The 27,176-nt window shown below is 39.0% G+C and overlaps 1 protein-coding gene across 1 annotated transcript in view; it reads left to right on the top strand.

Moving 5' to 3' along the window:
• Positions 1-27,176, top strand: part of VEGFD (vascular endothelial growth factor D) — a 59,539-nt gene that overhangs the window by 10,895 nt on the left and 21,468 nt on the right. The window contains exons 2-3 of the mRNA XM_007500885.3: positions 22,702-22,909; positions 26,146-26,336. Coding sequence (XP_007500947.2) covers positions 22,702-22,909; positions 26,146-26,336 — 399 coding nt within the window. The remainder of the gene's footprint in view (positions 1-22,701; positions 22,910-26,145; positions 26,337-27,176) is intronic.

Genomic DNA, 27,176 nt, shown 5'->3' with positions numbered 1-27,176 from the left:
AAGGGATAATCACAACTATTAGTTTATGTAAGTTAAAATATGCTACACCCACAGTAATCTGACAAAAGTCAGTGACTTTTAAGAATTGGAGACACTCATTTTATGACTCTGGGACTTGGAATCCTTGTAGGTGATGTTCAATCTCTGAATTCAATGATTAACCATTAAACCATTGGTTTTTTTGAGCCAAAAGCAGATAGATGATGCTATGGATAGAGTGCTGGACCTGGAGTCAGAAAGACCTGGGTTCAAATCAAATGGCCTTATATACTTAGTAGCTGTGTGATCCTGAACAAGTCAGTTAATCCTGTGGGCCTCAGTTTCCTCATCTGTAAAAGAAGTTGGAGAAGGAAATAGCAAACCACTAGAGTATTTCTGCCAAGAAAACCCCAAAAAGGGATCATAGAGAATCAGACATAACTGAACAGCAACAAATTTTGTACCACGTTGGGATCACTGAGGGAGGAAGGGAACCGAATGACTATAAGATATAGGAAGTTTCCGATACAAATGCTTGAGGTATTTTCTCCCCTAAGGCTAAAACTGATTCAAATCAATCAACAAACACTTATTAGCTAGATGACTCAGTAGACAGAGAGCTAGGGTTCCAGACAGGGGTCTTCCTAGCTGTGTGACCCACTTGCCTAGCCCTGACCATTCTTCTGCCTTGGAACTGATATTCACGATTGATTCTAAGACTCCGTGTTTGTTTGTTTGTTTCTAAGAGGTTATATGTCAGGCACCAGCAACATACAAAGAGACAAAAGAAAGCCCCTGCCCGCAAGGAGCTTACAGTCTAACAGGAGCTGTAGTCTTCATATTTCTATAGCACACTAAGCAATTTATAGAGCACTCACAAAGCAATTTAGTGACAACAGCGTATGAAACAGAGAAGTTTGTTTTCCAGATGAAAATTCTTGAGTTCAGGGATTTTAAATGATTTGCCCAAGGTCACACAGCAAAATAACTATTCCTACTTTGTTGGCCATCTCAGAAAATTGGAATAGAAAGCCTTAGGAAATAAGAAAATCAGGCTTACTTGTTCAGCATGTGGAACTTCAGACTCCCCTTCATCAGGAAAGAGTCGAAAAGAAACATTTCATTAAAATGCCACATTATTGGAAAGGCTATTTTTATAAAGAAAAGGAAATTGACTCTTGGGGCATTCATGTTTTTCTGACATTGTCCAAACAGTTCAATTTGGTTTATGAGAACAATTTTTTATCTTAATGGCTAACACTTTAGGCAATCATTTGGGCTTTACGAAAGGATTCTCTTCCTTCCATTGGCTGATTGGGGTCTTAATAACTGCATCACATCTCTGAGAAAAATCACGAGCACATTGAAACCAAAAATTGCTTTCAATCACTGTTTAGGCCTGATTTCCCATGGAGGGAGGGAGAAAAAGGTCTTTGTGTACTTTTAAAAGCTTTATTGTTGCCCTTGCTCCATCCTGTGGTGAGCCCAGGCAATAGTGATTATAAGAAGGAAGAAGAATTCTCACTCGCCCTAACCTTTCTCATTAAACTCAAAAACTACCATAAAGGAGGCAGCTAGGTGGCTCAGTATATAGAGAGCTAGACCTGGAGATGGGAGGTCATGGGTTCAAATCAGACCTTAGAAACTTCCTAGCAATGTGACCCTGGGCAAGTCACTTAAACTCCTATTGCCTAGCCCTTACCACTCCTGCCTTGAAACTACTATATAATATTGATTCTAAAATGACAGGTAAGGTTTTTTAAAAATAAAAATATAATAAAAAACTATCAGAGACCTAGAACTGCAAGAAACTTCAGACATCATTAAGACTGCCACTCCCATTTAGAGAAGGAGAATTTGAGACCATGGTAAGAAAGGGATTTGGGACAGTGAGGTGACTCAGTAGATTGCTATTCAAATTTGGCCTCAGACACTTCCTAGGGGAGTGACCCTAGGCAAGTCACTTTGCCTAGCCCTTGCCACTCTTCTACCTTGGAACTAATACACAGTATTAATTCTAAAACAAGATAAGGGTTTAAAATAATCAAGAATAATTTAAGAAAAGAAAAAAGTGACTCAAGCAAGATCACAGAAGCAGTAAAAATCACAGGTGAATTAGAACCCAAATCCTTTGACACCAGAGCCAATCCCCTTTCTACTGAACACCAAGAAAACAAGACACCTGGAAGAGCTCCTTACCTCACCATCATTTCATTTGTTTTGTTAGTTTGATTAATCTCAGGAGTAAAGTTTACCATTATAGATGATATAGGCCAATATAAAATCAATGGTAATGAAAAATTTCATGGTGATTACCTCTGATATATATTGGTCATAATCAAAGGTCTTAACCTGCCTAGTTTACACATATGGGGTGGGGAGGGAGGGTCCTAGGAATGTGACAGCAATGGCTTTGGGTGGCGGTGCTGCTTAAACTGCTTCTTGAGAGAAGGGAGAGGATCTCTGAGCAGAAGTGAGGAAGACGTGAATTAGACATGGATTATGTCCACTGCAAGAGTATGAGAGATGTGGTCCCATGTGTGAGAAATAAGGGGGATCCTGGGTTCAGCCAAGAGGCCCATGTATTAGGAAAGACAATGATAAACTGGAGAGAATCCAGAGGAGGGCAAACAGTACGGTGAAGGGTCTCACTTTCATGGCACCTTGGCATCACCTGAAAAGAACTGATGTGAAGTCTGAAGATGAGAAGACTTCAAGGGCAAATTATAGCAGTCTTCAGGTATTAGAAGGACTGCCAGATGAATGAATGAATGAATGAATGAATGAATGAACGAATGAATGAATGAAAAAGCATTTATTTAATATTTATATAACAGTGATTACAGTGGCACTCACCACCTAATTTAGATTGGACTGATTTTGTCTTCTTAAATGTTGGGGGAGATGAAGACAGCCATGGGGAACATTTCAATGTGACTTAAATGGCTTTTACCCCAAAGTAGGAAAAACCAGACTGTCCCACTCATTGTAAAACCCTGTGAGAAGGCTGAAATGTGAAATATCATGATGAAATTGGAAAAGAACACTAGAGGGCTGAAGATGGAGACGTTTATATTAAAGGGTGGTCTATTTCCCCAAGGCCACTGCAGAAGTGGATGGTTACCTTTTGTGTGACTGGAGAATAGGCACAAAAAGAAACTTATGCCCCCCACAAACTTTTACCAGACCTTTACACTAATCAAGAGAAATGGGGGAAAGGGAGTATAACTACCATGGCTTACCCAGGTGGTCAGTGGCCAGCTTTGGATTGTCGTGAATTACTCCCCCTACCACGTCTCCTCCCTGGACTTCCTTCCTCCCCCTAAATGAACACGTGCTGAAAAATGAGTTACCCATATTCCACAGCTTTGAAGAAGGCAGTATTCAGCCCTAGTACACAAAACATTAAACAGGTTATCAAACAATTAAGTAACAGTCTAAGAATAAGAAGCTTCTAATCTTATCACAGCCTTTAACAGTTCCTGGGAGTATTTCAACTCCCTTGTACATAAGGGGAAAATGTTTTGTTTGTTTAAAAAAAAAAACAAAAAACCTCACCTTCCATCTTGTAATCAATACTGTATATTGGTTCCAAGGCAGAAGAGTGGTCAGGGCTAGGCAATGGGGGTCAAGTGACTTGCCCAGGGTCACACAGCTGGGAAGTGTCTGAGGCCAGATTTGAATCTAGGACCTCCCATCTCTAGGCCTGGCTCTCCATCCACTGAGCTACCCAGCTGCCCCTGAAAATGTATTTTTGTTAATGGTTTGAGATCAAAGGCAAGATCCTTCCTCACATGTCTTCCAAGGGGCACCAGAAATAAAAGGTTTCAGACCACAAAAGGTGCCACATGAAGATATACATTCCTCTAGCTAAGGTCTCCAAGATCTCCCACCTGGGAAAGTGTTCAAAGAGGAAAGCTATTAGCAGATCTCTCTGTGTTGTTAGTTAGATAGTTGGAAAATGTGCCCGAAAAGTGACCTTTTAACATTTCAACAGGCAGTTTACATAAACTCATTTTCTCAGAAGGATGAGGTGACTTGGCCTTTATCTCTTCCATCTTATTTCACTCAGGGCATTCCTATTGCCCCTTCCTGCAAAGGAAGAACTTTATAGAGTTCCAATGTAAACAGCAAGCAGAGAGAAGTATATACAAAGAGAGAATTCATTCAAGAACTAGATAGAAAAAACCCCACCCACAGGTCCATAGAGATCCTGTCTCTAACTGATCAGGAATTGGTCATTTGCTAAATATTTATTCATTGCCCTTCATTATATGTGAGGAAACGTGGGAAAATCATTAACAACAGCCAACATGTATATAACACTTTAAGATTTGCAAAGTACGCCTCATGTGTTATTTTATTTGGGCTCACAACAACTCTGCAAGAGAGCTGCTGTTATTATCTCCAGTTCACAGATGAGCAAACTAGGGCTGAGTGAGTTTAAGTGACTTGCCTAGGGTTGTATTGATGTCTAGAGATGGATTTGCTATTTCTAGTAGCTTTCTTAGTGGTGGCAAAGAATTGGAAAATGAGGGGCTGCCCTTCCATTGGGGAATGGCTGAACAAATTGTGGTACACGTTGGTGATGGAAGGCTATTGTGCTCAAAGGAATGATAAGCAAGATGATTTCAGAAAAGGCTGAAAAGATCTGCAGGAAGCGATGCAGAGAGAAACCAGCAGAACCAGAACATTGTACAACAATAACAGCAATATTGTGTGATGATCAACTGTGAAAATTTGGCTACTCTCAGCAATAAAAATGATCTGGGACAATCTCTGAAGAGCTTATGATGGGGAATGCTATCCACCTCCAGAGAGAGTCAGCTGGATGCAGAGCAAAGCACGCTATCTTTCCCATCAGTGTATTTGTGGTTTTATTTGGGCATTTCGGTTTTGTCTGAGCGTGCTCTTACAGCAATGGCCAATATGGAAGGGTGTTTTGCATGAGAATACATTTCTGACCCAGATCAAATTGCTCACCATCTCCAAGTGGGGGGAGGAGAAACAAAAGAGGGGGAGACAGTTTGGATCTCATAATTTTGGAAAATGGATGATGAAAATCAGTATCACATGTAATTGGGAAAATACAATATATTTGAATTAAAAAATAACAATGGATTTGAACTGGGCCTTTTCTCAAATAATGCTGTTACTACCTGGGTGATCTTGGACAAGCCATTCTACATCTCAAGTACAGTTTCCTTTTCTATGAAATGGAAGGGGTTGGATGAAATGATCTCGAAGGTCCCTTCCGTCTCCAGATCTATGATCTCATGACAATAGGTCACAATTCGAACAGATTTCCAGGAGCTCAGGCACCAGAAAGTGATAGGTTATCTATGGATGGGCTTCTTCACAACCTAGGGATTAATGAAAAGGTAGTCATTTTTCACAAGGAGATTAAACCGCCTGTTTTCCTCCTTCCTTCCTTCCTGCTGCTTGCCTTTTGGCCATTTCAGTATTTATGAACATCTCCCCACCAGTAAATGAGAAGGAAAAAGAGAAGAAAATGAAAAACAAATCAATTCAGTTAATTCTGTATTAACTGTTCTGCTAAAAGATTTGTAGGACAAATTTCCAAAGGTACTGGCTAAAGCGAGTACCTAGGATTGTCTATGCACCATGTTTATTATTCCCTTGCCTTATTATACCCCCCATAAACACAGGTAATCTGGCATGGACTGGGCATAAATCATTCTCATCTGCTGACAAATTAGTGGTTGCTGAAAAGCCACATACCAGTGCCAGTTCCTAGATCAGATCTAAATGCAACCAGCTTTTTTTACTCTTAATTTCAATTTAATATTTCCTTCTTTTGTGCCTTGGCATTGCAGAGAAAAGACATTTCTCTGAGAAAAGCAACTTGAAACAGTTCTGAGAACTTCAGATAAATGTAAAAAGAAAACCTATTTGGAATCAGGTAAAGGTCCAAGCACTGATGCAGCTCGATGGCTCAGTGGATAGAGTGCTGAAGACAGGAATTCCCGAATTCACATCCAGCCTCAGACACCTGTGATCCTGGGCGAGTCACTTGGCCTCTGTCTGCCTTGATCCACTGGAGTAGGAAATGGCTAACCACTCCAGTATCTTTGCCAAAAAACAAACAAACAAACCCCCAAACTCAAAAAGTCACTAAGTTGGACACAACTGAACAACAATAACTGGCTGAACATAGGAATGGATGCAGGGCATTGTGGTCCGTTCCCTCATTTACGCATGACTTTCCAGTTTTAAATGCTATTGCTGAGAGACTAAGACTCAATTTCTGCAGGAAAGTTGCATGTTGTCTTTTTGCACTACACTTGGTTGATTGGTGGACTTGAGGTGTTTCAAGCTGAGTTAGATTTGGGGCCCTACTCATGAGAAGGTTACATATGGGGGATCACTCATGAGAAAGCCCTGATGTGAAGCACTGATGGCTATAGAGAAAGAGAGGAAAGGAGAAGTTGAGAAGCCAGTCACCAGAGGAAAGGCGAGACACAGCAGACACGTAGCTAGAGAAGCTGACAACGGAGATTATTCTCTGATGTTTGAAAGAAATAGAGCAGAGGAGAGTCTAAAAAGCAGTTAGGTTGAATCACAGAGAGAACTGTGTGGAACCCAGCAGGCTCTGTAGCTGCTGAGAAATCATTTAAGGAAGCCAAACCTTCCTACTGAGCTAAGAGTTGATTTGGCTTTTATTGCCTTTTATCATCATCTGCACTGTGAGAGAAGAGAAGTCCCAGAGGGGGCTGACTCTGTTGCCCTCTGCTCTATGCTCTGGCTTGAGAGGGAAGAACTTCTCAGAGCTGAAATAGCTGATTCGTAGGGAAATGTTTTTTATTGAAAAGGCATAATGTTGCTTCTGCATTTTGCTAAAGGAACAGAACAGGAAAGCTACAGAACTGAGGCTTAAGGCTACTTTTTCCCTGCTGCCTTCTGAAAAGAATTTAATATAGTTCTTCTTCAGCAGCCTAAGAGTAACAGAGATGTGTTGGGGGTGGGGGGAGGCAGGGAAGAGGGCAAAGATGCTAAAAGGGAAAAATGTAACACATAAGTGCAGTTTTTGTTGTTCAGTAGTTTGAGCCGTGTCTGATTCTTTTTTTATCCGATTTGGAGTTTTCTTGGAAAAGATACTGGAATAATTTGCCATTTCCTTCCCCAGCACATATTACAGATGAGGAAATGGAAGCATTATCCACTACGCCACCTAGCTGCCCAACACACATAGTGTAGACCAGTGATGATAAACCTTTTAGAGACTGAGTGCCCAAACTATAACCCTCATGCCACATGTGAGCCCCCCACCTCACCTCAGACAGGAAAGGGAGGAAGCTGTCCCATTAGGCTGGTGGACAGAGGGCAGGTCATGTGACATACTAACATCCATAATTCTGAGTTGCTTTGGGCTCATGGGTTTTTCTACTCATGTCCCTCATTGCTAAGACTCTGGATGTGCGCACTCACTCATGCCTATTGACTATAATACAAACACATAGTATATATAATATGTGTATTGGTGAAAGAAGGTGGCTCGGGTTTATAGGACCAATATGTTTTCATTATTCTGTATTTTGTCTTTTACTTGAGTAACTATTTTGTTATGCCTATTATTGCATTTGGCTTCTTAAGTATTTCATGTTTTAAGAGTTAATGTGTCATGACTATATTGGTTTTTGTTTGGGGTTTGGTTTTTGTTTATGTTTTTTGGTGAAAAAGCAATTTTCAAGTTCATTCTTTCTTCTCATTGACATGTAAAATTTTTGTTAACATTTCTTTTTTTTTTAATTGTGAGTTTCTGGGGCAGCTAGGTGGCTCAGTGGTCTGAGAGTCAGACCTAGAGATGGGAGGCTCTAGGTTAAAATCTGGCCTCAGATACTTCCTAGCTATTTGTCCCTGGACAAGTCACTTAACCCTCATTGCTTAGCCCTTACCACTCTTCTGCCTTGGAGCCAATATTGATTCTAAGACAGAAGATAAGGTTTTAAGATAAAATAAAAATGTGACTTCCAAATTCTCTTCCTCTACTCCCCGCTTCTTGAGAAGGCAAACAATTTGATAGAGCTTATACTAGTGCAGTCACACAAAACATTTCCATATTAGCCATGTTGCAAAAGAAATCTCAGGAAAAAAATACATAAAATAAAGTTTGAAAAGCATGTTTTGATCTGCATTCATTGGAGGTGGGTAGCACCTTTCATCATTATAACTGCATTGTATATATACATGGAAAACACATAGGTAGGGACTCAGGAGCTACAATGGTGAGTAGAAGAAATGTATCCCCTAATACTAAGATTATCACCACACGAACATAAAAATAAATTGTAGTCACATGATCATGGGAACCATCCCAACCTAACAAGTGAGTATATGTGGGGTGAGTGAAACAGCCTTTCCACAAACATAGGGAGAAGCTAAAGAGAGTTGAAGTTGGGGCCATCCCAGACTTCATTAAAATTCTAATTTTTAAGTGCTTTGATTTGATGTCTACATTATTGAAAGCCAGTTTTCTAAGTTATGAGTTATAAAATTGGCTTAAAATGACTTCCTGATTATTTCAGTTTTCTATAGCATTTTTTACAATATACTATAATGGATTGTCATTAATCAGGAATTATTTACTAGAGATCTTTGAAAAACATTTCTTAATAAGAGAGAGGAAGAAGGAAGAAGAAGAAGGAAGGAAGGAAGGAAGGAAGAAGGAAGAAAGAAAGAGAAGAAAGAAAGAAAGAAAGAAGAAAGAAAGAAAGAAAGAAAGAAAGAAAGAAAGAAAGAAAGAAAGAAAGAAAGAAAGAAAGAAAGAAAGAAAGAAAGAAGAAAGAAAGAAAGAAAGAAAGAAAGAAAGAAAGAAAGAAAGAAAGAAAGAAAGAAGAAAGAAAGAAAAGAAAGAAAGAAAGAAAGAAAGAAGAAGAAAGAAAGGAAGAAAGAAAGAAAAGAACGAAAGAAAGGAAGGGAAGAAAGAAAGAAGAAAGCAAGGAAGGAAGGAAGAAAGGAAGGAAGGAAGGAAGGAAGGAAGGAGAAGGAAGGAAGGAAGGAAGTCAGAAGAAAAGAAAGAAAGAAAGAAAGAAAGAAAAGAAAGAAAGAAAGAAAGAAAGAAAGAAAGAAAGAAAGAAAGAAAGAAAGAAAGAAAGAAAAGAAAGAAAAGAAAGAAAAGAAAGAAAGAAAGAAAAGAAAGAAAGAAAGAAAGAAAGAAAGAAAGAAGGAAGAAAGAAAGAAAGAAAGAAAGACAAGAAAGAAAGAAAGAAAGAAAGAAAGAAACGAAGGAAGAAAGAAAGGAAGGAAGAAAGAAAGAAAGAAACGAAGAAGAAGAAAGGAAGGAAGAAAGAAAAGAAAGAAAGAAAGAAAGAAAGAAAGAAGAAAGAAAGAAAGAAAGAAAGAAAGAAAGAAAGAAAGAAAGAAAGAAAGAAAGAAAGAAAGAAGAAGAAAGAAGAGAAGAAAGAAAGAAAGAAAGAAGAAAAGAAAGAAAGAAAGAAAGAAAGAAAGAAAGAAAGGAAGGAAGAAAGAAAGAAAGAAAGAAGAAGAAAGAAAGAAAGAAAGAAAAGAAAAAGACAGAAGAAAGAAAGAAAGAAAGGAAGGAAGGAAGGAAGGAAGGAAGGAAGGAAGAAGAGAGAGAAAGAAGAGGAAGTGAGAGAGAAAAGAAGGAAGGAAGAGAAAAGAGAAGGAAGGAAAGGAAGGGAGGAAAAGAAGATAGGAAAAAATAGAGAAGATACTGTCTAATAGATTATGTTGCATTTCCATGGTTAGATTATTTTATAAGAATTATAGGATTTAATTGCACCCTTAAAGTCTATGAAGTCTTGCATTGTCCCATGTTTATGTATGAGAACAGGACTCAGGGAGACTTGGATTCAAATCCTGCCTCTGACACATCCTGGTTGTATGAACAAATCAACCTCTTGGTTCCCCTAGGCCACTCTCTGAAGGCTGTGAATTGAAAAAGCAATTGCTGATCTTAATGGCAAGAGAATATTTCCTCATTAAGAGTTTCCTATACCAATAAAATCACAGGTGAAGTCCAAAACCATATATAAGCCTCACTGGATCATAGATTTAAAGTTGGAAGAGATCTTAGAGATCATTTAGAAAATCCTTCAGTTCATAAATGAGGAACTGGAAGCCCAGGAGGTGAAGTAGCTTACCCCTGAGGACTCCTAGATAGTATGTAAGTGATTGAACCAGGACTTGTGCTCAGATTTCTCTTAGAAAAAGGTCCAACACATTCCACTCCATTCGACTGATGCTTATTTTTACATATGAGAAGAGTGATGTCCAGCAAATTGATATCATCGAAGTATGAGCTAATGACAGAAACAGAGCCGAAGTTCCATTTTCTTGGCTCCCTGTAAAATGTCATTTTTCACTGTCTTCCCTTCTAATCTTCCCAAATGAAATAAAGGAATTTCACTATGTTCTTTTCTCTTTTCTCAGTTTTACCATTGATTAAAGAAGTATGATTTAGACTTTGATAGCCACAACAATCAAGATGATTTTGCTCAATGACCCCTTATTATCAATACTAAGTTGAGAGCAAAACAGGTCTTTGTCCGGGGAGGAGATTCTGCCCAAAGTCCAAATGGAAGAATAGATAGATAAATGGTCCACTTTTCTTTGGAGCCTCTAGGTGGAGTAATGAATAAAGTGCCTGTCCTGGAGTCAGGAAGACAGGCTCAGATACTCCCTGGCTCTGTGACCATGAACAACTCATTTAACCCTGTTTGCCTCAGCTTCCTTATCTGTAAAAAGTGACCCAGAAGAGGAAACAGCAAACCACTCCAGTATCTTTTCCAAGAAAACCCCAAATGGGGTCACAAAAAACTCAGATACTGAACGAACCACAACAGCTTTGCTTGGAGCTTTTGTTCGAGAATGACTTGTTATTTAAGGTGAATCCTGGAAGACTATAAGAACTTCTTTATGAGTTGCATGGACATTCAGCGATCCGGCTAACTACATCTATAGGGAGGGAGGAGTTAAAAATGGATTGATGAAGAATCTATATTTGAGTATATATTCATGGTATGGATATCTTGAACAGGCCATGAAAAATGACCAAGAGATGACTAGGAGGAGGAAAGGAGAGTGTCCTGGATTACATTTGGGAACTGTGGTATTGTCAATGATCAGAAATTGCTTCTTGGCTCACAATTCCATATTATTAACATCGGTATTCTACTGCAGCCACTGGATGACTATGAATCATGGAACACCATGATCTCAAAGGGATCCAAAGGACAGATGACCCGAATGTCAATAGGGAAATGTGTGGTTGGTTTAAGTAGGCTACACATATTACCAGCAATGATGTATAAGCAGGAAACAGCCTGAAAATAAAATAGCCCTTGTTCTCAAGGATATTTATGACCAGAAAAGAGGATAGGTCATGCACATAACATACAATAGAAAATGCCCTGGATTTCAAATCAGAGGATTTGGATTCAGAACCCACATTTTCCCCAATTCCTAGTCACATGACCTAGAGTAGGTCAGTTAACTTCTCTGGGTGAAGGTTTTGGATTAGATGACCCATTCAGCTCAGTTAGATGGCACAGTAGATAGCCTGGAGTCAGGAAGACTCATCTTCCTGAGTTCAAATCTGGCTGACTAGCTATTGACTTCAGGCAAGTCACTTAACCCCATTTGTTTCAGTTTTCTCATCTGTAAAATGAACTGGAGAAGGAAATGGCAAATCTCTCCTGGGTCTTTGTCAAGAAAACCCCAAAAGCAGTGATGAAGAGTTGGAAATGACTGAACAAAAACAAAGGTTTCTTTAAATTTTAAATCTATAATCCTATGTAATAAGATCAAGGAATAATAGATGGGATGAGTTGTTTCATAACCATGCTATATTGACATAGAAGGAGTTCTTAACCTGGAGTCTATGAACTTTATTATTATTTTGATAGCTGTATTCAATATAATTAGTTTTTTGAGGTCATATATTTTCATTTTATGCATTTAAAAACATTATTATGAAAAGGGTTCCATAGGTTTCCCAGATTGCCAAAGCTGCTCATAATCAAACTCTGATCTAGGAAGAGTTCACTGACATCAAATCCTGCCTGGATGAGGCATTTACACTCTCTATGCCTCAGTTTCTTTATCTGTAAAATGAAGGTTATACTGATTTCACACTGTTGACAATGGTAATTAAAAATTCTAATGGTGAAGAATATTCCTTGAGGGAATGACAACAACATGCTCTATGCCATAATCTGAAAGGATAACTAGAATGATGAGTTCAAGTCAAAGAAGTCACCAAAGTAAATAGATCTGAAAACCTGAGGCTGGAGTATGAAATTAAGGTTGGAACAGTGGCCCTAAACTCTGTATGTGCATGTGTTCATCATGAAGGAGGCCATGTATCACTGTAGGAGAAACAGCAGGGAGATAAAAAAAAATGTTTTGTGAGAGAACTGTGTCACACAAAGGCTCAGAATGAGATAGTCTTAATCATCTGCCTCCAATCTGTGAGAAAGAACACCATCCACATTCAGAGGAAGAACTGTGGGAGCAGAAACACTGAAGAAAAACAACTGCTAGATCACATGGGCCAATGGGGATATGATTGGGGATGTAGACTCTAAGCGATCACCCTAGTGCAAATATCAATAATATAGAAATAGGTCTTGATCAATGACACATGTAAAACCCAGTGGAATTGCATGTTGGCTAGGGGGTGGGAGGAGGGGATGGAAAGAACACGAATCTTGTAACCATGGAAAAATATTCTAAATTGACTAAATAAAATTTTCAAAAAATAAATCAAAGAACCATAGGAGATAAAAAAAATCATCTCCCTCCATTTCAATACAATGAACTATCTCCGTCTCACAAGATGCTAGAGAAATGCAGAAGAGTATTTGGGGGAGGTGGGTAGATTAGATCAGAGAACTGCATTCCTTCATCCTAGCCGCCCCCCCCCCTACTTTAAATGATGATTTGAATAACCACCAATTTGGTGGTTACCTTCTCATTACACAGAGTGACTGAGATCTTTTCATCAAAAGAAATTAATATGAGGTTTCAATTTGTAACTTTTTTCCATCAACTGCATCTCCCTCTCATTTATACAATCACCAAAGTCTTGGAAAGAAATCTTAACATATCCCCAAGTAGTAATACTGTTATCCTGATTTTACATCATACCTTCCTTCTAAGGAACATAAAAGGCTTCATGGATCATGACTCACTGATCTTTATAGCAACCTCTTAAATTTGGGAAGGGATGTTATGGAACAGGTTGCTAAAGGAAAGAGAAATGAGATACTTGATATAGGATCACGTGTTGACTCAGAGAATGTGTTGTCTCTCAGACCTACAGAACAACTATGATTTGTGGGGTCAGAGAAAAGTTCTTGTTTAACAATCTACTTTCTGTCAATAATGCCTGAAATGCCAGTCCATCATTCAATATGCATTTATTAAGTACCTACTATATGCAGGCAGGTAGCTGACGCAGTGTATATAGTATCAGGTCTTAAGTCAGGAAGACTCATTTTCTTGAGTTCAGATCCAGCCTCAGACACATAGTAGCTGTGGAGCCTTGGGCCAGCCACTTAATCCTATTTTTCTCAGTTTCCTCATCTGTAAAACGAGCTTGAGAAGAAAATGGCAAATATTTCTGTACCTTTGGCAAGAAAACCCCAAATGAGTTCATGAAGAGTCAGAGAGACAACTGAAAACAACTGAACAACAACAAAGAAGTTATATTTCAGATAAATAAGAAATAACGAACAGAGGGAAGGTACTAGAATTAAGAGGGGTTGGGACAGGCTTCCTATAGAAGACAGGATTTTAATTAGGACTTGGAAAAAAACTAGGCAAGCCGAGAAGAGGAGAAGAGGAAGAAGACTATTCCAAGCATTGGGAACAAAAAAAATGCCTAGATCCAAGAGATGGACTATCTTATTCATGGGACAGCCAGGAGGCCAGTGTCATTGGAGAGAAGAAAATGTGGAGAAATCTAAGAGTACTGGAGAGGTGGAGAAGGAGCAGACAGCTACGTCTTTGAGTAATAAGAAATTAGCCATTATTAAATGTCAGCAATTCCGAGAGGCACCCCAGATTAAGGCTTAATCACTATTAACGCCTTAGCACAGTAAGTTTATTAGACAGAAACTTTTCCATAAAAAAAAGAGTACTTAAAGGTCCAATTTTCCTAGGAGTAGCCCTCTTTGGTGCATGGGTATATTCGTTTGATTCAAAATCATCTGTAAACCAAATTCTAAATAATTGACAACAATCTTCTTAACATGTGTAATTCTTATTTGGTGTACATTCCAACAGCCTTTTATCACTCGCCTTTCCTTTTCACATTTTCACTGCCCTCATTCTTTCTCTTGTTTTGTTGTCCTCACTCAACAAGATACTCTTATCTCCTAACTCTAGGCGTGTGATGGCGAACCTATGACACGCATGTCAGCACTGACAAGCACAGCCATTTTCGATGACACATGGCCGCAGGTGGCCGCATACAGAGAAGAACATTTTTGTTTTTGTTTTTTTTCTTCTCGAAGTGACACACCACCCGAGTAATGCTCAGTTTTTTGGTGAATTTTGACACACCAGACTTGAAAGGTTGCCCATCAGTGCTCTAGGCATTGTCATTGACTGTCTCCCATGCCTGAAATGTTCTTCCTTCTCCCCTCAGCTCACTGACTTCCCTAGCTTCCTTCAAGTCCCAGCTAAAATCCCACTATTTCCCAACCCTCTTAATTCTAGGGTTTACCATCTGATGACTATTTCTTTTTTGTCTTTGTCATCTTATAGATTAGGAAATTGAGGCAGAGTAAAATGACTTGCTTAGTCCAGTGCATAGTAGGTGTTTAATAGATGTTTATTGACTGGCTGACTCCTCCCTCTCACATCCTCCATACTTCCATACATTAACCTAACTTCTCTGGATGGTGACTTGTCCTTGGAATATTTTTCCCCTCTATTCTAGACACACAACTTTCTTATGTTCTATCTTTTCGTGACCCTAGTCCCTGCTTTCCAAGATGTCACCTAGTGAGCCCCACATATCTCTATGAATGTTAATGGTGTAATGGGTTAACAGGTGTCAGTAGTCCCTTCCTTTACCACTTAGTAAGGTACACTTTGATAGCAGTCTTTGGAAGGCCATATCCTAATTCCAAAATAACTGCTCCAATGGTAAGGACTTCAGGCTTGTGGAGGAGATATTTCGTGTAGTCCTCAATTCATTGCTGTCTGTGGTGTCTACCCATTCGGTTAGTAGATTTAAAGGTGGCAGTGGGGGGCAGTTGGGTGGCTCAGTGGATTTAGAGTCAAACCTAGAGATGGGAGGTCCTAGGTTCAAATCTGACCTCAGACACTTTCCAGCTGTGTGACCCTGGGCAAGTCACTTAACCCCAGTTGCCTAGCCCTTACCACTCTTCTGCCTTGGAGCCAATACACAGTATTACAGAAGGTAAGGATTTTTAAAAAATAAAAATAAAATAAAATAAAGGTGGCAGTGGCCCCAGAGAACATCAAGCCCAACCTTCTCATTTTATAGATAAGGAAGCTAAGACACAGAACAGTATAAATGGCTTATTGAAGGTCATAGCTAGTATGTGGCAGGGCTAAGATTCCAACCCAAGTCCTTCAACCCCAAATTGGATTCTTTTCCCACTCTGCCACCTTTCCTTCTATTAGTCCTGACTCAACAGATGACAAATAAAGCCACGTTCCCTTACTGAAAGCATAGCACTTATACCCCGCACACCTAGCGGTCTTACCACAATCTGTTTCTATTGCAAAGAGTTTCTCCTTCTATCATGTTTTCAAAGAAAATGGATTGTGGAAACCAAGGTTCTCAGTGTAAACTGAGATAGAAATCCAGGCACAGATGGAGAGGGAGACTTCAGTGTAAGCTGTGAATTTAATTGGTGGATTGCTTTCAGTTTCACAACCTTTCCATCTTAAAAGCTTTCTCTATTTTTATAGGATCTCAAAGTATGAACAGTCACACCAGAAACGAAAACAGTTGGGACTCTGGGAAGTCTGAGGAATGTATTTTAGCACAGCGTACTTGACAAGTACAGGACAACTAAGCTGTTTAGAAGAACTTTTTCAAAAATAAACATTTCAGCTCTTTTGGTTTTCATCAGCATAGCTGATAGTGTTTTCCTCAGAAATCTCATCCAGCTTCTTAGCTGTCTAAATCCCTGCATTTTAGATGATTCCCTGACTATTCTATGGCATCCATCTTTTGTGAATTCTCGTCTATTGTCTGTCTGCCTTGACGTAATGATTAACTACTGTAGCCTCCTGCAGTTCCATATTAATATTTTGGGGGGTGGACACCTGAGAAGGAGATTGGAAACTGAGGGAAAATGGATAGAGGAGAGAAACAAATATTGAGAGAGAGACAGACAGAGAGAAGAGAGAGAGAGAGAGAGAGAGAGAGAGAGAGAGAGAGAGAGAGAGAGAGAGAGAGAGAGAGTGCGTGACAAAGGAATAAAGACTTAGAGACAAGGAGTTAAAAATATGGGCTCCCTCTGATGGCACTGAGAGGGAGGGCTCTGCACGTGTCCCCAAACTTTTATTGGAGAATTTACAAATGTGGAGTGGGAGGTAGCTAATGAAAATGTGACATGACCTAGGTTTTAACATTGGCTCAATTGGCAATTACATAATCAAAGAGGAGAAGGTTAATCAAACATGTGACTTTGTAAGGAATGTGGTCATGGCAAATAATGTCCTGCTCAGGAATTCTTTTGTCCTTTGGACCGAAGCTTAGGAAATTCAATAATCAAAAGTAACATGACCATGAGTCTGGTATATGAACACATAAGATACAATATCAATACACCAATCATACTTTCAAGATGCTAATATACGTGGTGTGCTACAACTACAATTTCAATAATTTTTCAGTCATGTCCAACTCTTTATGATCTCGTTTGGAGTTTTCTTGGAAAAGATATTGGAGTTGTTTGCCATTTCCTTCTCTATCTCATTGTACAGATGAGGAACTGAGGCAAACAGGGCTGAGTGATTTGCCCAGAATCACACAACAAGTAAATTACTGAGGCAGGAGATCAGTCTTACTGACTCGAAGCAAGGCACTCTATCCACTAAGTTACCTAGCTGCCCCAAACTAACAATAGCTGGCATTTTATAGTGCTTTAAGGTTTGTACATACTGCTTTGTACATTTTTTTTCTCATTTGGAGTTTCACAACCACCTTGTGTGGTTGGTACCATGATTAACCCCCTTTTAGAGTGAAAAAGAAGGAGCTTGAGAAAGATGAAGTAAGTTGCCCAGGGTCACGCAGCAGGTGAATATCTGTGAGAATGTTTAACATGAAGCTTCTTTCACCTTATGATAGCCAGAATGGGCACCAATGATCCAGAAGACAATAATCACTGAGAGGATATTCCTTCCAAAATCACCCCCACCTTCCAAGGAGATACTCAAAAGTCTTTGAAAGGGAACAGGATTACCTGGGACAAAGTAGTTCTGCCTTCCCCAAAAATCTATATTTTGTCCATTTTCAAAAGAATCAGCATGGAGTGGCCTTAAATTGTGCATGCATTGGATTCAAGTGAAGCAGACAAAGTCGTCGGCCTCACTCTCCCTTCCAGATGCATTCAAATCCAGATGGAGACAAAAGTCAAGACAACTGGAGATGGCCTGGGATGCAATGGATGACCTTGGCATCTTTGATAGGTGGCCAAGCTCTAAGTACTCTACAGTGCCTGCTTCAGCCTCCTTAATGTTTGAACAAACCGTTCTCATTCACCCATTGTGCCATGTGAAGTTTTCACACCCAATTCACTTATGGGTCTGTTACCCTCCACCTGGTTTCGAGCATCTGCCAAGGGTGCGAATTGCATGCCAGGTGGACAACAGGTAGATAATGAACCCTGAAAAAGGCTCAGCAAATCTTCACACTGTTCTCCTTAAATATCTATAACACCCCATCTTGATGGGGCCTCTTAAAAACCTCCTTTAAACAAGAACCCCAGCAATTATCACTAGGGCATAAGTAGCCCACTGGACGTTTTTCCCGAGTCACGATTACATGCATGAAGTCTCATTAGAATGTGACGACACTATAAAGTAACTGATTTGAACTACATTTTCTTCTCTTGAGAGCACTAAAAAGCCTTACCCTGTCCTTTTTCATCTGTAAAGAATGAAAGCGGAGGGGCCTGTAGAACGCTCTTTTTGGTCATTTTGGTGGAGGTAAGTCATAACGACGGTGCATTTGAATAAGCATACTTCTTTTAATAGTGCCATTCCCCCCACAGTGCCTTGCATTCCTTTGACTGTTTCTTTGCCTTAACTATAGGTTAATAGCACCACATAAGGCTGGTTTTATTCCTCATTCACTAAGTCATTTACTCTCTTAGTGATTTGCCAAGACTTGGCCAGAGAGTGAATTTTCTAGTCCCCTTCGTTGATCTGACCAACATACTGATTATCTTCTCCAGCATTTTCTTCCAATATCTATGGTGTTGTGCTTTCAGATTTAGGAATTAGTACACAATAAGCATTGATTTCCTCTCAAGTCAAGGCAAAAGAGTTTGGGTCACAGAAAGGCTTTGGGAAGGTCATTGAGCAATTCTTTCTACTTCCCAGAATGAGGCCCAAAGATATCGTAGAAAGGGGACGTTGTGAAGTCATCCTCTAATGCCTCCAATAACTAGGTGGCTGGCATCCCCAAAGAGGTTGTGCACAACCTGCGATGGAAAGAAATTCACATCAATATTTACGCTGGCCTCTAGATCCTCAAGGCCAGTTCTAAGTTCTACATGTAGGAAAGCAGGCAGCCAACTCTTGTGATTTGAGACATGCTGAAAAAGCACCCAACCAAAAAGATTCTATATCACCAACTCTGTCACAGTTCCTAAAATTCCTACTAACCCTTCTTTCGGATTAAGGCACTAAAAGCGGTTCTTCTCTGAGAAGAGTAGTCTGTCTCCTGCCGTGAACAATTTAAGTCAAATTCACTTATAAGATTTATCTAACAAGAATAAGGGGCAACTAGGTGGTGCATTGGAGAGTGCCAAGCCTAGAGTCACAAAGACTTATCTTCACGAGTTCAAATCTGGCCTCAAACATTTAATAGCTGTGTGACTCTCAGCAACTCACTTAACCTTGTTTGCCTCATTTTCTCCATCTATAAAATGAGTTGTTGCAGAAGGAAATGGCAAACCAATCCAGTATCTTTGCCAAGAAAGCCCTAAATGAGGTCACAAAGAGCCAGACATGACTGAAAAATAATGGAAAACAAAAATAGGCACTCCAGATAAATGATGTCCTAGATAATCAAGTCCATTGGAGCTGAGATGTAGGAGATGGATAGCAAATAGGACTAGGGTAGCCAAGGAGAAGATGACAACAGTATGCCAGAAATAAACCTGAAAGATTCTTTATTTCACACCTGTGCCTAGAGCCAGTCCTATTGGTATGCTCATTATATTCCTTTGAAGTGAATTTATTGCTAATTAAAAAATGCAAGCAGTTGTGAATGGAAGCATTTGCAAAAGTAAAAATTGTTCTAGTCTGGTCATTTGAAAAAACAAACCTCAAAGTTTATTTTCTTGACTAGTCTATAATTTGAATCCCTTTTTCTATAGGAAGGAAGGAAAGGAAAGGAGCATTTATCAAACACCTAATCATACGCCAGGCACAATGCCACGTACTTCTTATTAGTTTCTCATTTGACCCTCCCAATAATCCTGGGAGCTAGGTATGATTATGATCCCGATTTTGCAGATGGGAAAACTAAAGCAGACTGAGGTTAAGTTGATTTGTCCAGATAACACAGCCAATAAGTGTCTGATTCTGGATTCGAACTCAGATCTTCCTCACTGTAGGCCCAGTGCACTACTTCATCTAATCCACCTGGCCGTCTCTACAGCTTTCCAATATTCCTAAAACCAAGATTCTAAATGGAGAATTGGCAAAAGACATGGACTTCCTAATAGATATACAATGTTTCTGGAGGTAGTAAAGATAAGTAACTGAGTTTCTAATCCATTTTTTTTACTCAAAAGTAAAAAAAATTTAAAAAGTCAAGACAGCAAGTAGACTTGCACTTCTCAGAGGAAAGGCCTCAGGGCCATAATTAGGATCATATAGAAACTTAAATTTTATGCTTTTAAAAATTGTGTACATGGCAGTCACGGGAGGAGGGAGGATACAAATGAAAATGTATGTTCATATAGTATTGGAGATGAGGAAGGGTCATGATTTATCTCATAATCAAAGCTCTATATAATATAAAGACTATATCTTAAAACTACACCCACCCTACTCCATGCCCAAATTCCTGAATTTAAAACACTTGAAGTCCAATTACTCTCTGAATGTTCATAAGAATTAAAGGTAGAGAATTTTATGTTTTATGATACAAGCAAGGGGGAGCCACTGATGGCTTGAGAGCAGAGGAGTGACCTGTGCATTGAGAAGTTTATTCTAGGAGCTGGCTGAAGAAGGATCAGGGAAGGTCTAGTGGCAAGGACATAAGGCAATTACAATAGTCCTTGTCAGAGGTAATGAGATATTTGGACTAGGATGAAAGAGGCAGATTCAATGGGATTTGACACAAATGATCAGATGTAGGGCAGAGAAAAGGAAGAAGTCAAAAGTAAATCTGGTATATATTAAGTGCTTAATAAATATTTGTTGACTGACTGATCTGGATGTCTGCTGGAAGAAGAAGTTTTTGAGGAAAAGATGGTAAATTTTACCTTAGAGGGTCATAGATTTCAATCTGGAAAAGACTTCAGAACCCATCAAGCCTTTCTTATTACAGATGAGGAAACTGAGGCTCAAAGAGACTATATACCATGCACAGAGTCTACTGAGGCAAGATTTGGATCCTCCAAGTCCAATGCTCTGTACACTAATTTCATGCTGGATGGGTTGAGTCTGAAGTTCCTCGGGACCACCCAAAAATGTTCAGCAATTGGAGTTTCTAGATTGGAGATCAAAGAAAAGCTTGTGATATATAATATATAGATTGGAAATTACCTGTATAGACAGGTAAAAATAAGTTAAGGAAATCGATAAGATGAGACAAGTATACACTGCAAATGGATACTAACTTCCACAGAGACCTTGCTTTAGCAGTCATCACTCCTTTGTCTTTCATTATCAATATCTACCTTTCTGTTGGGTTGTTGTTGTTTCAGACGTGTTCAGCCCTCAGGACTCCATTTGGGGTTTTCTTGGCAACCACTGTAATGGTTTGCTATTTAATTTTCCAGATTATTTTACAGATGAGGAAATTGAGCCAAAGAGCATTGATTAAATGACTTGCCCAAGATCATACAGCTAGGAAGTGTCTGAAGTTGAATATGAACTCAAGATGAGTCTTCCTAACTTCAGGTTCAGCACTCTATTATGCCACCTAACTGTCTTTCTATGTGGTATTGTCTGCCAATGCCACAGATATTGCTGCCTCCCATTCAGGAAGGGGGTTGAAACATGCTCCATAATGGGTACCTATTGAAGACATTAGGTGGGTTGGGCTAGCTTTTCCCAGGGTGGCTTAACTGTTCCCAGGACTTTCAGCTTGCTATGAATGGAAGATTGGCCCAGACTGTTCTTTCTCAACCTACTTGCCAACTAGCAATCTTTCTCTTATATGAACAAACTCATTTGACTCTTATGAAGGGAAGAAGGAGGGAGGGAAGGAAGGAAGGAAGGAAGGAAGGCAGGAAGGAAGGAAGGAAGGAAGGAAGGAAGGAAGGAAGGAAGGAAGGAAGGAAGGCAGGCAGGCAGGAAGGAAGGAAGGAAGGAAGGCAGGAAGGAAGGAAGGAAGGAAGGAAGGAAGGAAGGAAGGAAGGAAGGAAGGAAGGAAGGAAGGAAGGAAGGAAGAAAGGAAGGAAGGAAGGAAGGAAGGAAGGAAGGAAGAAAGGAGGGAAGGCAGGAAGGAAGGGAGAAACTTTTTTTGTCCTTCTATTACCTTAAACCATTCTATCCTCTCTTCCTGTTTCATTGCCAGTCTTCTAGAACTGTTGCCTCTGAGGCCCCTACTTCTTTGCAATGCTCTCTTTTCAGCCCCACGTAATCTGACTTCCAATCTGAATACCATAATGAAAGAAGTCTCTAAAAGTTACCTCCAAATTGCCAAAATTAAGTATTGTCTTAATTTTTATCCTCTTTGACTTTCTGGATTCCATGATGCTGTTGACTACTCCTTGGCAACTGGTTTCTGTAATAATACTCTTTTCTTCTCTGACTATGTAGACCCTATCAGCTTGCTCAGCTGATGCAATTTCCCAATGTGGAAAAGTTTGAAAGAATGTTTCTAGAATAACAGTGATGATATTAAACGGAATTTACATCAGCCAAACAAGCTGATGGGTCTACACAAAGGGAAAACACTTCTAAATGCTTTAAGCAGTCCAGAAAAAAGATTAAAAATATAAGATTGTGCTAATAACTGAAAAGCAAAAGATTACCAGAAACAGTACTTCACACAGGTATATGTTATTCAGTTATTCTTTCCTGGACACTTTTCTAACTCTTTTTACTTGTAAAGTAATAACAGTTGCTTGAAGTTTTTAAGCAAAAATGAAAATTGAGTAACATTTTTAAAATTAAATGTAAATGTTTACATTTTTCAATTAAAATTTTTATTAAATTTTATTCATTAGAATTTTTTAAATTAAATTAATTTAGCTAAATAATAAATTAAATTAAAATTTTGTTTATTTTAATCAAAATTTTGTTTTAAATTTAAAAATATTAATTCTACCTTTCTTGTGGCAGGCATCTCAGTCATTGTTAGAACGCTCAGAGCAGCAGATCAGAGCTGCCTCTAGTTTGGAGGAGCTGCTCAAGATCACTCACTCTGAAGACTGGAAGTTGTGGAAATGTCGACTGAAACTCAAAAGCCTAGCTAGTATGGATTCCCGCTCAGCATCCCACCGCTCCACCAGATTTGCAGCAACATTTTATGACATTGAAACACTTAAAGGTATGTATGTGGTTGTGGCTCTGTCTTGTCCCTTTTTGGGGGCATGAATCAACTATATCATCTGTTTTATTATGTTTAAGTAAAATAGGCACACATGTATTCGAATTTTTTTTTTAAATAAGGGTCTCTTGTCATTCTCTGGTTAAGTATTGAAATTGAATCATGATTCCCAGTTTATGCCAAATGGAAATATGTGAAAGTGATTTTGTGATTCAACAGCAAAAAAACCCCAAGAAAATAAGATGGTTGAATACAGAAATCTACTTAACATGACAATATTTAGGCAAAATAAAACTAAAAAGAATAAATAAATAGAAAAACAGAACTGAAATATTTATGCTTAGAAGTGAGGAGTATTTTACTATCAGGTCTATATGGAAGCTAATGAGTTAGTAGAGTCTTGTGATTTTCTTCAGAGTCTGTGACCTCCACTAAGAATAAGTAGATACAAAAAGGATTATAATGGATTTTGCCTTTTCCTAATAAATGATGGCAAAGATGAACTCATGACAGGCAAAAGATAAAAAATTCCAGCCTAGTAAAAAAGATCATTTGAATAATAAGCTAAATTTTACAGTACACATAAATGTGCATATATATTTTGTACTATATGTAACAACTTTGCAAAATGATTTGTGTGTATATGTGATATAAACATTTATGCATATGTATACATACAAGTCTTAGCGATTAATAGCCTAAAACTACTCTAAGACTTTGGGGGATGCACTGTATGTTATCTCATTTGATATTCACACCATGTTTGTGAGACAGGCAGAATTTATTATTTATATCCATGTAGAAACTCAGATTCAGAAAGGGTAAGAGACTTGCTACCGTGACACAAATAGTGAATGGCAGAGCCGAAACCTGAAACTTTTCGATGTGATACGAGCAGGAAGAATCTCTCTAAAATGGCAGCCTCCACTGAAATGATGGTTTTGTGTTTCCATAACAAGAGATAGGAATCCTTTGGACTAGAACTATCATAGGTAATGTCTCAAGACAGAAGAACTGCGGACCTGGGAAAGCTGTATGTTCTCCAGTCAAGCACTTTCTCCTTTCTCTGAAGCCATGTGAATGTGTTATTAAATAGAAACTTCAGTCATATAAATAACTGATTGTTAGTCAGATGATCTTTTGATCTGAACAATTATTCTAGCTTCTGGTTCTGGTTTCCTTCCTGATAGAAGGGAGTGAATCTAAGAGGTGATTCTGGACCAAGCTTCTCAACTTGGGGTCCATAGACCCCCAAAATAACCAAGGACAGGTTTCAGGGGATCTATACTTGTGGAGAGGGAAAAAACTACATACAAATTTTAGCATTTCTTCCAGTTATGAACAGTGATACCAAAGTTTTCATCAGCTACAATAATGATAATAATGGTAACACCAACTAACATTTGTATAGGGCTTACTTTGTGCCAGGCATCCTGCCAAGTACTTTATATATGTTAGTTCATTTAATATCCACAGCAACCCTGTAACTTAAGTGGTATTATCATTATTATTACTAAGTTGCAGTTGAGAAAACTGAGGCAAACAAAGGTTAAATGACTTGCCCAGGCTCACACATCTAGTCAGTACCTGAGGTTGAATCTACACTCAGGTCTTCCTGACTCAAGGCCAGGCACTCTATCTATATACAATATTTTTGGTAATAGAGTAATATGAATTAATGAAGATATAAAGAATGGGTTAAAATCTAAGTCCGGAAGTTAGACTGATCATAAAAATGAAATCTTTTCTAAGAAAATATTCAAATCCAAATACTCAACATTTAAATATCTAAATGTCAAAAACTAACAAAGACTAGCAAAATGGATTTGGATAATTTCCTTTTGATTCCCAGCAGTGTTTTCCTTTTCCTTCCCTTTCTGCTCAACTCTGGTTAGCATAGTTAGAATATGGTTTTGTCTGTAGGTTTTCATTTGGTCATCGTTTAGCATTGTGATTCTAGGGTACTTCATTAGGAAGTAGCCTTCACAGATTTTTGAAGAAATTAGTCTGCTGAATTTTCCATTCATTGTCACTGAGCATAATATGATCTTCCTGTGATTTATTATCATTAGAAATGCATGTCTAAAGAATATCTACCCTTTGACCCAGCCATAGCACTGCTGGGTCTGTACCCCAAAGAGATAATGGACACAAAGACTTGTACAAAAATATTCATAGCTGCGCTCTTTGTGGTGGCCCAAAACTGGAAAACGAGGGGATGCCCATCAATTGGGGAATGGCTGAACAAACTGTGGTATATGTTGGTGATGGAATACTATTGTGCTAAAAGGAATAATAAAGTGGAGGAATTCCCTGGAGACTGGAACAACCTCCAGGAAGTGATGCAGAGCGAGAGGAGCAGAACCAGGAGAACATTGTACACAGAGACTAATACACTGTGGTATAATCGAACGTAATGGACTTCTCCATTAGTGGCGGTGTAATGTCCCTGAACAACTTGCAGGGATCCAGGAGAAAAAAACACCATTCATAAGCAAAGGATAAACTATGGGAGTGGAAACACCGAGAAAAAGCAACTGCCTGAATACAGAGGTTGAGGGGACATGACAGAGGATAGACTCTAAATGAACACTCTAATGCAAATACTATCAACAAAGCAATGGGTTCAAATCAAGAAAACATCTAATGCCCAGTGGACTTACGCGTCGGCTATGGGGGGTGGGGGGGAGGAAAAGAAAATGATTTATGTCTTTAACGAATAATGCTTGGAAATGATCAAATAAAATATATTTAAAAAATTTAGTAGCTAAATATTAATTTAGATAAATATGAATTTATCTCCATTAAAAAAAAAAGAAATGCATGTCTACATAGGCCCCAAAACAGGTGCCATGATGGACGCTAAAGGAAAGCAGTTGTCTCTGGCTGGACTCTTATAAAGTTGGTAATAAATGCCATTCAGCTCAATGTGCTTGTATTTATCTTCACACTAATCAACTTTTCTCGACTGACACTGTGTAGTTATAAAATGGATTGGATGTTTCTCATCAAAGGAAAATAATTATCATTGTCTGGGCCAACCCTTGCTCCCTTCCAATGGATGGAGGTAGAAAGAAGGATCTTTCCCCTCCTCTTCCCCCTTAAAGGATTGTTATTTGTTTATATGGACTGATTTCTGAAAGAACTGAACATTGGAACCATGAAAATTAAATCATGAATATGGCTCCTGCTCACACACTGTAGTACTAAAAATGTTCCTTTTTCTCTTTCTGCAGTCATCGATGAAGAATGGCAGAGAACTCAATGTACCCCAAGAGAGACCTGTGTGGAAGTAGCCAAAGAGCTGGGGAAAAGCACTAACACTTTCTTTAAGCCCCCCTGTGTGAATGTGTTCCGCTGCGGAGGCTGCTGCAATGAAGAGAGCCTCCTCTGTACAAACACAAGTACCTCCTACGTTTCAAAACAGGTAATACAAATGTTTGAGATCCATAAAAGGTGGATAAAGCACTGAGCATAGAGTCGGGAGAACTCATCTTCCCGAGTTCAAACCTGCCCTCAGATACTTAAGAGCCACATGGCCCTGTGTAAGTCACTTCACCCTGTTTGCCTCAGTCTCCTCATCTGTAAAATGAGCTGGAGAAGGAAACGGCAAATCATTCCAGGATCTTTGCCAAGAAAACCCCAAATGGGGTCACAAAGAATCAGAAACAAAAAATGACAGAACAACAACATAAAGAGACACATTAGTGCCCCAAATCAGAGAACAATGCTTAACATCTCTAAAGCATGATGGTAAAGGATTCATGATAAATAATATCTAGCATTGTCTGGTCAACAAATAAAAGATACTTATCAGCCCGAGGAAAGAAATCATCTCTTTCTAAAGCTACCCTGTGAAGTTATCCAATGGAACAAATGTTGCAAATGTGAGTGGTACAAAATAACAGGCATGTGGAAGAGTCACTTGGGATACATAGTGGATAGAACACCAGGCCTGGATTCAGGAAGATCTGAGCTCAAATTAGACATCAGATATTTATTACTTGTGGGACTCTGGGCAAAGCACTTCACCCCTACTTTTCTCGGTTCCTCATCTATAAAATGGGGGCACACTGGAGAAGGAAATGGCACTCCAGTATCTTTGCCAAGAAAACCCCACTGGCAATGTCCATAGATTCATGTAGAGCTGGACATAACAAAATGACTGGCTAGCGTTTCTGTGGATTTGTAAGGCTACATAATGCTGAAAGGCTGATAAATTAAATTAGAACCTTTTATTATTATTATAATGTATTTGTTTCAAATG

Source organism: Monodelphis domestica, chromosome 8 (assembly GCF_027887165.1).
Source record: "Monodelphis domestica isolate mMonDom1 chromosome 8, mMonDom1.pri, whole genome shotgun sequence".
Classification (NCBI taxonomy): domain Eukaryota; kingdom Metazoa; phylum Chordata; class Mammalia; order Didelphimorphia; family Didelphidae; genus Monodelphis; species Monodelphis domestica.
Note: the sequence above shows the minus strand (reverse complement) of the source record. Positions and strands in the feature narration are given on the sequence as shown.